Below are 14768 nucleotides of genomic sequence, written 5' to 3'. Positions count from 1 at the left end.
TGTGTGTGTGTGTTTGCAAAATTCCATTCCCTGCTCGGAGGGTGTTTTAAAAAAAAGAAAGGAAAAAGAATCACTCCAGAGGAGTCAATGGAGTGTTTTTCTTTCTTCCCCCCTTTCTTTTAACCACTCCCACTCCTCGTGTGGGGTGTGTGGAATTTTGCACACACACACACACACACAAAACATTATTGGGGTAAAGGTTCACCCCCCTTCTCCCATATTGCTGCAGTCCTGATCCATATTGGAGTTGCATGTGCTTACAGGGCGATAAAGAAAACTAGCATGCATGGCTCCACCATGCGTGTTACTCAGAACATTTAGTTCTAAGTATGTTTTGCTATTTTGATAATAATGCTGGCCAATACAGAAAGGTTGCAACTATGCTGTCTCGTTTCCTCTTTGATGTATGCCCGATATATCTTATGAATGCCTCTCAAAGTGAGGAAATGGTTAATCAAACTGATTGTGATGCTGCCAAATTGAATGACTAGTTGTAAGGCTATGACATATAGCCATGAAGTCATTGCCCTTTCTTTGCAAGTTTTCATCAGTATGACAGCAACAATAAACCTTCAGTCTTTGCTCCTGTCAATCAGCTGATCAATGAAGTTATAAAACTTCACTGAGAGGTGCCCCTCTCAGAGCTAAAAAAAAAGAGGCCGTTTTTCTCTGTGTGCCATTCAATAACTTCAGCCTGCTAAGAAATTATGTTTTGAATAATTGGGTGGAATAAAAAATATATATGCACGTGTTCCTATGATTGCCAGTTGTAAATGTTATATGCTGGTGACTACTGTATGGGGAAGGCCTCTTGGTTGTTAATGTCAAAACTCTTTATAAACAGAATCACAGCCAACCCTTTATATTCAAACACTCTGTTCATTAACTACTAGACATTCTGGTGGTCTGGACAAGCTCAGCAAACTGGAATAATGAAATGGCAAAGGTTAATGGGAAAAGAGGTATTTACTGTGATGTAGTAGAGTGGTTTAAAGTCATACTTAACAAATGTAACAATGGAAGATTAGTATTTGGGAATCAGTCAGCACTATAATAAATCTGGAACAACTGGTCTATCTCTCCGACTAAAAGACAGGCAGGAATTGGGGTAGAGAAGGAGAGGAGGTAAGCTACAAAGAAAGCAAAGACAAATGCCTTGAGTTATAAATGCCTATCAGAAGGAAAGTTCGAAAAGGTTTTTCAAAACAGTAGTTACATTAGCAAAGTGTTGATGCATTAATCAGGAATGAAGAACATGTGGTCCCCCAGATGTTGTTGGACTGCAACTCCTATCAGGGCTGATGGGAGTTGCACCCCAACAACATAGAATCATAGAATAGCAGAGTTGGAAGGGGCCTACAAGGCCATCGAGTCCAACCCCCTGCTCAATGCAGGAATCCACCCTAAAGCATCCCTGACAGATTCCCAGCCCTGGTCTAAGTATGCCAAGGATGGACTTAAGGACATGAAAAGAGCCGTGCTGGATCAGACCAAGGGTCCATCTCATCCAGCATTCCGTGCACACAGCGGCAAACCAGCTGTCGACAGGAATCCACAAGCAACTGATGTATATAGGCATACTGCCTCTGACACTGGAGGCATCATATAGCCATCAGGATTAGTAGCCTTTTAAAACCATCCAGATAGCCATCATTGCATCTTATAGTAGTAAATTCAGTAGTTTAACTGTGGACATAAGGTTTGTTCATCATTTTGCAGCTGTAAGAGAATGCAGTGGTGGCAGTGGCGGCAGCAGCATTGAACAGCAGCACTGTGATGAGTGCTGGGCAGCTGAGTCTGAACTACATTTAAATTTTCCACAATGACCTGACTTTTGCCAGGCATTATGGGAAGTTTAAATGGTGGTTCAGACCTAGCTGGTCAGAGTGGGTAGGCCCTGCTGGGTATTGGGCCTCTACCAAATTTACATCCCCTGGTTCTGAGATTCAGCACTACACTGAGGAGGACTCTGATTCAGATGGCTTACTGATGACCTCACTTCAGACGGAGCCTTAGCACCCCCTTCTATACTTTCCAACCAGAGGAAGTAGTTCTCCCAACATATTACTCTGAGGATGACTCACCTGGAGCTTGTATTGTCTCTCAGCTACACAAGAGCATGGTACTACAAAACCAGACACTGCCCTGTTAAGGACCTGTCATCATCCAGAGGGGTTTGTTGTGTGAATCTAGCCATGCCAACAAACCATGGGAATGACAACCCATACTCAATCCTGAGTATGGGTTGTTGTGTCGTGTGAACCATGTCACGCGACAGGACAGCAAATGCGTCAGGGTATTGCATGCTAATGCTGGAAAAAATGAAAAAGAATGAAAAAAATCTTTGAAGTTTACACACATTTTAGCATGATAATTTACATTTTCTAGTGTTTATTGTGATCTAATACACTGAAGGTTAGAGACCTACAGAGGCAAGGTAATAAACTCAGGCACAGAGGCCTGGCGTTTTCTGTTGGGAGGAGGTATCCCTGAGAAGAGTAGTTTCATTTTTCCAGCTAAGGTTCATTCCCTGGTTAACTTTTATTTCTCCAGTTAAGTTTACTTTCTGATTTGGGGAAGAGGGTATAAAAGAGCGAGAGAGCCAGCCAGAAGGCAGACCAAAGCCGGAGAAAGACCAGAGCTTATGGAAGGGGCAGAAAGAAGCAGCTTAGGGTAAAAGAACATACATTTGAGCAACTCTTATTTTCTTTTAATGCCTCTGTATCAGTTAGCTCTATTGGCTAAATACCTTTAGTTGTAATTTGCGTGTTTTACTTTACTAGTCAACTGTTGTGTTCATTTTTATTTATTTATTTATTTATTTATTACATTTCTATACCGCCCAATAGCTGGAGCTCTCTGGGCGGTTCACAAAAGTTAAGCTACAAGTGTCTGGAGTATTACTCACCCCACTTCTACAGCTTAAATCTCATATTACTGGGAAGGGGGAGGTAAAAAAAAGTTCCCTCCTGAACTCCTTTTCCTTGTGTGTCATGTCTTTTTTAGATTGTAAGCCTGAGGGCAGGGACTGTCTTCTTTGCTAACTAATTGTAAGCCGCTCTGAGAGCCTTTTTTTTGGCTGAGGAGCGGGGTATAAATATGATAAATAAATAAAAAGAAAGGTGGGACTCTTAAAGAGGCATAGATCCTTAAAGAATTGTTCAGGGAGTCTGAGGTCAGGTCTACACCAAGCAGGATATAACACTTTGAAAGTGGTTTAAAAATCTATATATATAAAACACATAGCTATGTTTCTGTAAAGGCTTCAGCTGATACAGGTTGCTAAGCAACAGTAACAACGTGTAACGTCAGCTGATACAGGTTGCTAAGCCCCTCGCCCGACTCCTCTGGGTTTTCCAAGGTAATCCTACCCCCCTTTCTGCGTCTTCGCTCCCCTCCCCCACACAAAGAGGGCAGCGCCATGGTCCGGAGCATGAGCGAGGCACAGCAGGGGCCCTTGGTGGCTGGGTGGGAGGCTGCTCGCCTGCTGTGAGCCCAGCCCGGCCTAATCTCATGCGAGCTGTGCGGGCGGCCCAAGGCTGACAGGAACCCCGGGGAGAGGGTCCGGATCATGAGCGAGGTATGGCCGGGGCCCTTGGTGGCCAGGTGGGAGGCTGCTCGCCTGCTGCGAGCCCAGGCCCCGTCCTAATCTCATGCGAGCTGGGCGGGTGGCCCAAGGCTGACAAGAACCCCGGGGAGAGGGGGACACCTGCTCCCCCTCCCCCTGACCTCCCTGCCCCCCAGGTCTGCCAGACGGCGCTGTATCGGCACCCTCCAAGCAGCCCTCGCCCTCGCGATGATATTTAATTAATAAACGTTAAGATATGCTACAACGACGTATGTTACGCTGGGTACAGGTAGTGGTAAATGGAATGTGTTATGGGCTCCAACAGTTGTCAGTGCACCTCAATACTGTTATAAAGCAGTAGTGTAGATCTTGCCCAGGGCATAGAAAAGACCCTGACATACACACACTAAAATCTAGTGTGGTCTTTTACATGCGTTTTTCACACTTCATCTAAATTTTGGCTGTCTTCTATTATCCCACCTCAAAAGAAGGACACACTATCTATTCCATAGGTGAACCGCACTCACATGCAATCATGTACATAAAGCACAGCTGTGTGTAATGATATGTAGGTTAGAGTAATAATCCAATACTGGCATTAGAAGTACAGAATAGCTCAAAACTCCTCCTAAATCAATGCATAGTCGACTCCAGAGGAAGATCACGCAACAGCTTCATGGCTACCACTGGAAAGGTCCTGCTGCTAAATTCATATATATGGGCTGCGTACAAAATGGAAACTGAAGCAGGATTTCAATTAACCAAAGTGCAGAGGTGGGGGGACTCCAATTCATGTACATCCCATATTGAGCTTGAGGATGTCATCTCCTCCTCCTCCATCCTAACTAAGCACATCACACACACACGCACACACACACACAACCCAGGGGCCCCTATTGCCAAAATAACAAAGTGGAAAAGAAAGGCCATCCTTGGAAGCGTTTCTTTCCCCCACCCCCACCCCGCCAGATAAATTCAGGGTCAGGGTATATGTTTTTGAGGAAGTCAAAACTGCTTCTCCAGAATTCTTTCTCATATACCCAGTTCAAGGGCAACAGCAAACAAATTTACTCTGGACTAAAGAAGTAAAAGGCACAAATATCTCCAGACAAAAGTAAACTGAAAGGATTGTGTGCCAAAGCATATGTTGCCTTGAAGCAAGTCAAAGTAGAGACAAAACTTTTTTTTTTTACTTTACAAGAAAAGTCAATGCCTTAATACTTGATTTATTTTAAATTCAGATTGTGGTAAATTAAAATTCCCTGGAACATACAGCAGTGCCATAAGAAGAAAAAGTAATTCTTTGATGAAGGCAAGATATCATGATAGCTATCTGGACTCCGCTGTGTAATATACATCTTGAAGAAAATGTGTAATTAATTTTCTTCTCCCATTCTATCACTGATCTAAGAGCAAACATGTGTCTGGTCCTTGAACACTGTTGGTTTCGTCAACTTTGTCAAATTAAATAGATTTTTTTCCCATTTCATAAATAAGTCATTTTAATCCATTACAGACATATCTAAGCTTTAGAAGTATGATATCCCCCGTTGGCAGTTTCAATGAATCTTAGCATATTACAAATTAAATATCATTATCTCGTCCTAGCGTCACGAATCTTGTCACAAAATATATGGCTATGTACACTGTAAGCAAGGTTCAATTAACTTCACTGGATGCGAATCAGATAAGTATTATGATTTATGACAGCATTTGGCAGTCTTCACTAGGTAAACGTGATTCCCCTTTTTGTTTCCTTGGGTAGTGCCAAAAACACTTGGCTCATCATGTCATGGTTCTTTACCAAGTCTACATTACTGTGCGAATGTTGACTCAACCACCTGAAAGTGGAGGCCATGTATATCGGTTCTCAGAGAGGGTCAAAAGCAGAAGTGTTGGTAATTCCAGTAAAGCTACAGAGACTGAGCATAATATAACTGGGATGTAAACGTTTTTGAACTCATTTGAAAAGCATCCAGAGTTCAGTGTCAGACAGAAAAAGCAGCGTGATCTGACAGTTGCTTTTGAGCAATATGAAAACAACAAAGAGCCTTATGGCACCTTAAAGACTAACACAGTTATTTTTGCTGTACAGACTAACACAGCTACCCCTCTGGAAATTTTGAGCAAGATGTTATTTTAAAAACTGTATTAAGTAAGCATTGTCAGACTAAACTTGCTCTATCATGTATCTACTTGGGAGCATGGTGGATGCTTTCAAAATATTTAGTTCTTTATTTTTCTAAAGGGGCTGTCCAATCTCTTACTTTTTCCAACAGGAAGGAGAAAACATTTTCTATCTAGCTGTTGAGGATATTGAAACAGATACAGAACTGCTGATTGGTTACCTTGACAGTGACATGGAAGAGGTAGAGGAAGAGGAGGAGGAAGTAATTATTAACCAGGAAGAAGATGACAGCAACAACAATAGTAATAGCAGCCATAAGGAACTGCAACAAATTAATGAAAAAGGTATGGACGAAATTAAAGTGAATGGAAATAATTCATACATTTCTATTTGAAAGCACATAATACACATTTCCTAATTTGAAAGCACATAATACACATTTCCTAAGTAAAGCTACCATTCTAGTCAGAAGACTACTGAACAGAATGATTTCAGTGGGGCCTGAATGTCTTGTCTTGGTAGTTCTCTACCCAAACAAAAGTAGAAATGTTAACACAAAGTTCAGATTGTTAGTGTGCTGGTGGCCTAAACTTATTTATTGGGTTGGATCCAGTCCAATTCAAGAAATAATTGGGCTACCGTTTTCAGAACCTTTATTTCAAATCACTTCCAGTACAAATCAACAAGACCATTTTAGACTTAGTACCTTTCAATCTGGATGACTTCAAAATCGAACTGTGCTCTTACAAATGACTGGTAAATTCCATTTCCCTAGCTAAAAGCAATCCAGTGAAAGAGGTACCATAGGACATGCATAATTGGATTCCTTCTGTTTTTAGGTATTGGCTGGATTTATAAAATGTGTTTCTGCAGTAATAATGTTTCTCTTTCTTTCTCTCTCTCTCTCTCTCTCTCTCTCTCTCTCTCTCTCTCTCTCTCTCTCTGGAAGCTTTATAAATAGTATGGATTCTCCATTATAAAAGATTCTTTTAGAATATCTACCAAATGTTATCTTTCTTAATTTCTCCCCACACCATGTAGATTCTCTTAGCTCTAAAGAGGACCATGCTTGTCCCAACTGTGAATCCAGTTTTGCCAGCCAGGAAATTTTAGCTGAACACCTTCAGACATTGCACCAAAAGCCCAGCGAAGAAAAGGAATTCAAATGCAGGAATTGTGGAAAGAAATTCCCAGTTAAGCAAGCTTTGCAGAGGCAGTAAGTCTATAGCATTATAAACTATGAATTGAAGTCATTAAGGCTGCAAGAAACAGGTCCAGCTGAACTTCTGCATAATGTGTGAAATGACAGCCAGCCAATGGATGTTTGAGGAAGGTATAGCATGCTTATTGGGTATGCTTATATATTAGTCTACAAATAAAATTTTGAGTGCCACAGTCCATGTGAGGTGTTCTCCTGCCTGTGCTCGGGATTGCGAATAAAGTATGCTTGGATATTTTGCAAGAAAAAACTAGAGTCTTGTACATCCCTATTTTGAAGCATGGGGTAAACAACCCTTAAAGAAATAAAATGAGATAAATTTTGGGCACTGAGGCCACAATGGACCCCTGGAAATTATGCAGGCCCTATCTCAGTCAGTCCTACTTTCTAGAAAAGTAATATTTTCCCCCTTTAATTTGAACTCTTGAGACATAATCTATGTAAGGGTACAATCCTATGCATGCTTAGACAGAAAAAATCTCTAAAAATTTCAGTATGGCCCAGCCAGCCATACTTACTGGAGGATGCTGGAATTGTAGGGCTTTTGTGTTTTTAAACTTGCATAGGATTGCACCCTAAAAGACTAATTAAATAAGATGGCAATATTTTTTACAAAAGCATTAGCAGAGGCAATTTTTGAATGGATTTCAGTACTTTGGTTATATACTGCAAACATCTGTATATACATAGATCCATACAACTCAGTGGATCATCACAGACCCTATAACTTATAAAGCCTTACATGGCTCGGGGCCACAATACTTGACGGAATGCCTCTCCCGACATGAACCTACCCGTACACTACGCTCAACGTCTAAGGCCCTCCTCTGGGTGCTTATTCCAAGGGAGGATTGGGAGAGAGCCTTGTTTGTGATGTCCCCCCCCCCCTCCAATTATGGATTGATCTCCCCGACGAGGCCTGCCTGGTCCCAACATTGCTATCTTTTCAGCACAAGGTCAAGACTTTTCTCTTTTCCCAGGCATTTAGCAATATGTAATGAGATTAACTGATCCCGGATCTGTTTTAGGTTTGGCTGACAGCTTATAGTTATTTATAGTTGTTTTTAGTTTTATTTTTTGTGTATACTGTATGTTTTTATGTTTTTACATTGTGTATATCATTTTAATTGTTTTAATCTTACATAAACCGCCCAGAGAGCTTTGACTGTGGGGTGGTATAGAAATGTAACTAATTAATAAATAGATCCACTGTGAACAACTCTTTCTGAATGCATTGATGTTTGCAGAATGTTAGTCAAAACCAAATGTATCTCGGAATGTTTGACTTGGGTTTTCTTCTTGTCTTTTCTGGTAGTGTTCTCCAGTGCACAGAGAATGTCCACCCAGGAGATCGATTGCGAAGTTTTCAGTGTTCTGTTTGCAGCGCGCCCTTCAGCTCAGAATCGAGGTTCCATGTCCTACTTACTGGGCTACCCTCATCCTGCTGCTGACCTCCCTTTGCATGCTTGCTTGCTTTCCAGTTTCGTAGTTGCTTTGCCAACGCTAACTGCGCGAGACAAGAAATGCTGTCATTCCTACCTGGAGTACATTCTGCATGAAGCAGCTCCAGACGTCTGCCGCGCAGCATGTGTTAAGTGCCCTTGAAATGCCTGCCGAGAAGCTTTTTCTGGTATTATAATTTGGTAGCTCTTTCTTGATGCATTACTTTTCCCTTCTCCAACTATCCCACATCAGCTATGAGCAACACAAAGAAGCATGTCGAGGTGATGCCAGGTTCATATGCAAGGCTGATAGCTGTGGGAAGAGGTTCAAGAGTAAGGACGCCCTGAAAAAGCACAAGGAAAATGTTCACACTGGTAAGTAAAATGTTGAAATTGTCATTGATTAGGGGCCACTTTCCAGTGTTAACATTTCCTTAGGCAAATTCAAGGAAAAGGTGGTCCATCAGTGGTTATTGGCGGAGAGAGTGCAAGGTCTGAGTTCAGAGGCAGGGTACTTCTGAGTAGCACTTTGTGGAAAGAAACAACAGGGCATGGTTGTCACTATCATCAGGATTGGGGCCAGGACCAGACACCCTTGGACAGCTGCTGGGGCCCAAGCACCATGGCACGGCATACTCTATTACTGACATCAATGCCTGTTCAGCTCTTCTACCCATCCCCATGGCTGTGGGCTCATCTGGACAGCAGTGGATGGGACTTGGAAATTTAACATAATGGGTGGCTTTCCAGATTGAGCCACTGCTGCTAGGTCAACCCATGGCTGGTGAGGCACTGACAGTCACCTTTCCAGGAGCCCTCTCAGTGCTGGGGCAGGTCATGGTTATGAGCTTCCCAGGAACATCTGGCTAGCTACTGTTGATGACAGAGTGCTGGACTAGATGGGGCCTTTTATCTGGTCCGAAAGTTTAATTCTAATGTGTCCCCATTCTGGAATTGCTTGTAGACAAGCTGCCAAAAAATAGCCGAAGTCTTTATAACTTTAGAATAGTCACGTGCAGATTTTGGATGGGGATCTTCTCCACAATATATGTGTTTTAACTTGAATTGCCACCAGTTCCACCTATCATGAAAATGTTGAGGCTTATTCAGAGGACTTCGCTCACTTGGAGGATGTTTGGCTATTAGGCGGTATAGAAATGCAATGAATGAATGAATATTCCACAGAAACATCTGAGCCATTACAAAACAAGCTTCGACAGGAGTAGTGAAACTTGGTGGGAGTAGATGCACCCCTGACCTTAATTAGTTTGTAGAACTCGGCAGGGTGATAATACGAGACTCACGCAAATTGTGGTCCAGCATCAGAACTTGGAACAGAATTCTTTGGCAGCTGCAGATCTAAAGGTGACAATATGGCCTACACTAGAGGGCAGGTAACCTAGAGTATTGTTCCTGTACTGGTTTAAAGCTTAGTGAGGATTGAAACACACCTGCAGGATGTATCTCCTTGGAGGAGACCAGTCTTCAATTAAATGGGCAATCCTCTGTTTCTATGATATGCACTCTGGTCAGATTGATCAGTCTACTTCTGCCTCTGGGACTGGTCCTGTGGCAGAGATGCAATGCCTAGGCCTGAGGGTGTTTAGTGGCAAGCAAGCAACCTTGGGAACAGGACATAGTGGACACTTGTCCTCTTCCATGGTTCTTTTTGTTCATAATCTACAAAAAATATAATCTACGAAAAATAAGGGTGCACAAGTGCCTACTGGAAAAGAAGGGTCAAGGGGAAAGGGTTGTCCCATTCTCAGGATCCTTTATGTCCTAGGACACCTTTTTTGAAGCAGAAGTGAAATGACATATCAGGTAGAGGCCGCTTGTCATGTTGTTCATTTTTTAAAATTCATGCTTCCATATATATTCTGTTTAGCTCTGCACCTTTTCCCCTTGACAAAAACCAAAGTTAAGGTGCAAATAACTACAAAATTAAGGTGATTTAATGTTAAAAAGTACATTTTTTAAAAAAAAAGTATCCAAAACATATGTGACACAATATATAAAATAGAAATAGAATTGTAAAACCTAAAAACGGTGTTTTTTAAAATATTATTCTAATATAAATGGCATATATGACAATCTCTCTCTCTAATAAAAACCTTTAAAAACAACAAATGGGATAAACACATTTGACTTTTCATCTTCAACGGTGTCTAGTGCAGAGCAGTACTATGGCCTGGGCTCTAAAATATTCTTTCTATGGAGTGATGAATATGTATTCATATATCTTTGGCAGTCTGTCATTCTAGGTGTGCCATTACTTGATGAATACTGTTGCCAAAATAAGTTTAGCAAAGTGGATTGAAAATAAAAACATACCGTTCTTCAATAGCCAGCAGTAATTTCAATAAGAAAATTCTCCAATGTACTGTATGTCAGGAGAGGTGTCACATAGTCTTTTGGTAGTTTTTTCTCTATAATAAAACAGCTTCTATAGAATTGAATGTTTTTGAACTTCAGAACCAATGTAAATACTATTACAAACTAATTAAATTCTCTGTCACTATTGAAACCATCTGGAAAAAGGAAGGAAAATATGTATAATAGTGACATTTTAGTGGGTTGATAATTTTATGGGACAGGCCAAATAATGACGTAGGTTCCTTTGTGTTTGATTACAAAACTGTTAATGATAATTATGTTTCTTGCTGTAGAGTTTGCAGGACAGTTCTTCAGTCCTGCTTTCTCTGAAGAAATAGCAATTGAGACAGTGACCAAAATTGTTCTTTATGATATGCTATTGAGTTTCTGTTTGTCAAATGAATAAATTAAAACATTTCACAGATTCTCTGAAGGCTACAAAATATGTTTTCTGTAATTATTTCCAAGAGAAATTTATAAAATTAACTATGTCCATGACATATTCATTCATTGTGTATTTGACACACTTTTTTGTTCATCATACACAGAGAGGTAAATGTACTGGCTGTTAAACTATGGTTTTGAATGATGTGAATGGACCTAGCCTTCTCCTGGGCTTGCGCACCCCCATCCCGGCTGTGGAGAGCATTTGTTTGGAAGCTTTGCTTTTATTAAATGCTGGTTGCTGTGTCATCTGCAGTGACAAACAATGGTTAATTTTAAAAAGCTAAATTTAAACCTTGGTTTCTGAAGCTGGCTTGTTTAAATGAACCCCCAGTTAATATTAATTACAACTCACAGTTAACTAAAAAGTGAAGAGAATGGTTCTAAACTCTCCCTCTCAACTGCATGGTGTGAATAGAGGGCAGGGGGAAATGCACAAGCCCAGGAGGAGGCTAGGCTTGTTCATGCCCTGCTTAGTGCGATGACCCAATGTGGCTAATGTATAGGCTTGACTTTTTTTTTTTAATAATTTTATTTAATACTTCAATACAATACATACATCAATACAATAAAAAAACAATACTACATAATACATAAATTGTTATATATCATTTGATAACATATATTCTAACTTATTCTATTAGCATAATCATACTTAACATAAAAGTGCACCCCCCCACCACGGCATCTTATTCCTGTTTCCAAAATCTCATTGTTTCTTCTGGAGGTGCTTTCCCACTCCCCTTAGATAAGACAAATTCTAGGAACTGTTTCCATATTCCCTCAAAATCATTTGTTTTTATCATTCCTCATCTAACTTTTATATTACATGTTAATTTATCATTAATAGCAAGATCTCATACTTCTTTATACCAATCTTCTATATGATAATCCCCTTGAACCTTCCAATTCCTAGATATCATTAACCTTGCTGCAGTTAACAAATTCGTTATCAATTCTTTTGTCTCTTTGCTACAATTTAATTCTCCATATAATGATAACAATGCCACTGTAGGTGTCTCTTCAATCTCCATTCCTAAAATTTCTTTTATCTCATTAAATACCATTTTCCACAATTTTTGTACAAATTCACATTCCCACCACATATGTAAATACGTTCCTTTTTCTTGACAACCTCTCCAGCAGTTTGCTGAGTTCAACTTATTTATTTTATTTAATCTCACCCGGGTTAGATACCACCTCCATATAATCTTATAATAATTTTCTTTTATCCTCACAGACATACTTCTCAACACTCTTTGTTTCCATATTCCTTCCCAGCTCTGTTGCCCTATTTGTTCCTTCAAGTCAGTTTCCCAAACCATCTTGCCAATACTTTCTGTCTCCCCCTTTTCAACTAATATTCTATATATTTCACTCGTTAACCCTTTTATTAATTTATTTTCCCCTTTCTCAATTTCTTTTTTTAAGATCAGCTCCTCAAATTTTGTAGTCACTCTACACTCTCCATTATCCCTTATCCAATTCTTCATCCATTGTTCTAATTGAAAATAATTTAACCACGTTAAGTTTCTCTCTTTTAATCTCTCCATTAATTCTTCTCGAGTTCTCATCTTTCCTAGCCAATCTTTTAACTTCATTACTTTTCTCTCTATTAAACTTTTGCCCAACTTATCTTTTAAGTTTCCCAGAAAATTCCACAACATTATCACCGGTGATATTGGGGAGATACTTGGAAGTAGATCCTTTTTGTATACTCGCCATATTTCCCAATGATTTTTTAAAAGGGGGTTCTCTATTTCTTCCCCCCATTTCTTTGTATATTCTCTAAAAATATGTATTTTCTAGTTTCCAATCCGTATCTTCTCTTTTTGTCTTCCAGCCAACTTAAATCTCCTAATCCTATCATACTTTCGACCACATGTCTCAACCTATTAGCTACGTAATATAATTTTAAGTTTGGCAGTCCTAGCCCTCCTTTTTTTGGCGTTACATACCAACTTTTTAAATTTATTCTTGCTTTCCTATCACCATTACAAAAATTATTTAATATACTTTGCCAACTTTTTAATTCTTTTTCTGATATTCTTATTGGTAATATTCTAAATGAAAAATTTACCTTTGGTAAAATCCTCATTTTTATTAGGGCTATTCTTCCAAACCAAGATAAATTTAACCGTTTATATTTTTCTAGTTTGCTCATAACTTCTTTTTTCAAACTATGTAAATTTTCCTTTTCTAAATCCTCTAAATTCTTTGTAAGTTTAATTCCCAAATATTTTACTATTTCTTTAACTTTCATATTCTTCTCTTTACTTTCCCAATCTTTTTCCTCCTTTTTACTATAATTAAATAGCATCATCTCTGATTTTGTCCAATTTATTTTTAATCCCGTCACTTCCTCAAACTCCCTCAAATGATGTTTTATTCTATCCATTTTCTCCAATGGATTCTTAATTGTCAATACTGTATCATCTGCAAACATATTTATTTTTAGTTTTTTAGTGCATCCTACTCCCTCAATATCCTCATCATCTCTTATCACGTTCGCCAATAGCTCAATAACCAATACAAATAGGACCGGTGAGAGCGGGCATCCTTGTCTTGTTGTACAGGCTTGACTTTGTAGAGCTAAATATTTGACCCAGAGGATTCCACAGTGCTGGAGCAACAATCTGGTTGAGCTGTTCTATTACTGGATGGGTTTGCACGATCATGGAGGGGAAAATTAGCCATGGTAGCTTACTTTCTCTCTGTGTGTGTACAGGCCATGAGCCATATAATTAACACAATTGCCCTCACCAGGCATGCTTGGTCATGATGTCTGTGGGTGGCTGTTGTGGTTTACAAAGCACCCTGAAACCCTAGAATAAGCCATGGGATTCAGGATGGTTTGTAAACCACCCCAGCCATCCACTCTTGCCGTGTTTAGATGTCATGACAACCTGTTCCTGGTGAGGGTGATTATGCTAATTATTGGGCACACATGGGGAGGGAAAATAAGTCACTGTGACTTTCCCTCTATGATTGCTAAACCCACCCATTGACTCCAGGCACTGTTGCAACCCTCCACAGGCTCACCAGTATTCAGTGAGACTCCCTTAAGTCTCTAGGACTAAATCAATATAACCGATGGGCTGTGAATTTATGCCTAGCCAGTGCTTTATATAGACAGCTTAGGAAATTCCTAGAACAGAAGCAGTAATTAATATAGAGCTAAAGCATTTACATGCTCCGAGGTAGATATAACAAAGTGGGTATGGTAATACTTATTGTACTGAGTGATACTGGATATATTGGAGTCCTCTTTTCTTTTCTTTTTTAAAGCAGAAAAAACATTGTTGGTCTACATTCCACAGGCAAAATCTTCTGTAGGGGACCCACAGAGAGCTGTCTTGTAACTCAATACATTAGAGGTGGGGGAAAAGTGTAAAATTCTTGTATCCATCAAATGGCCTGTGAAAAATGGCACAGGCAGTGAAAACATTTGGCCTCTTCCTTTGTAGTTCTTTATTAAATCTGTTGGTGGTATTTTTGTTTCTGTTTTAGGAAACTCTAGGAAGAGGCTGATGTGCTCTGTGTGCAATAAGAGGTGTTCTTCAGCAACAAATCTTCAAGAGCATCGGAAGG

General features: G+C 39.8%; 1 protein-coding gene across 2 annotated transcripts in view; it reads left to right on the top strand.

The window, feature by feature from the left end:
- The window catches only part of PRDM5 (PR/SET domain 5), a 104950-nt gene that overhangs the window by 22091 nt on the left and 68091 nt on the right, over positions 1 to 14768 (top strand). For both annotated transcript variants that reach the window (XM_063135258.1, XM_063135257.1), the window contains exons 4-8: positions 5848 to 6040; positions 6738 to 6912; positions 8231 to 8323; positions 8611 to 8732; positions 14688 to 14767. In XM_063135258.1, coding sequence (XP_062991328.1) covers positions 5848 to 6040; positions 6738 to 6912; positions 8231 to 8323; positions 8611 to 8732; positions 14688 to 14767 — 663 coding nt within the window. The remainder of the gene's footprint in view (positions 1 to 5847; positions 6041 to 6737; positions 6913 to 8230; positions 8324 to 8610; positions 8733 to 14687; position 14768) is intronic.

Source organism: Elgaria multicarinata, chromosome 10 (genome assembly GCF_023053635.1).
Source record: "Elgaria multicarinata webbii isolate HBS135686 ecotype San Diego chromosome 10, rElgMul1.1.pri, whole genome shotgun sequence".
Lineage (NCBI taxonomy): Eukaryota > Metazoa > Chordata > Lepidosauria > Squamata > Anguidae > Elgaria > Elgaria multicarinata.
This window is presented reverse-complemented; position numbering and strand designations above follow the sequence as displayed.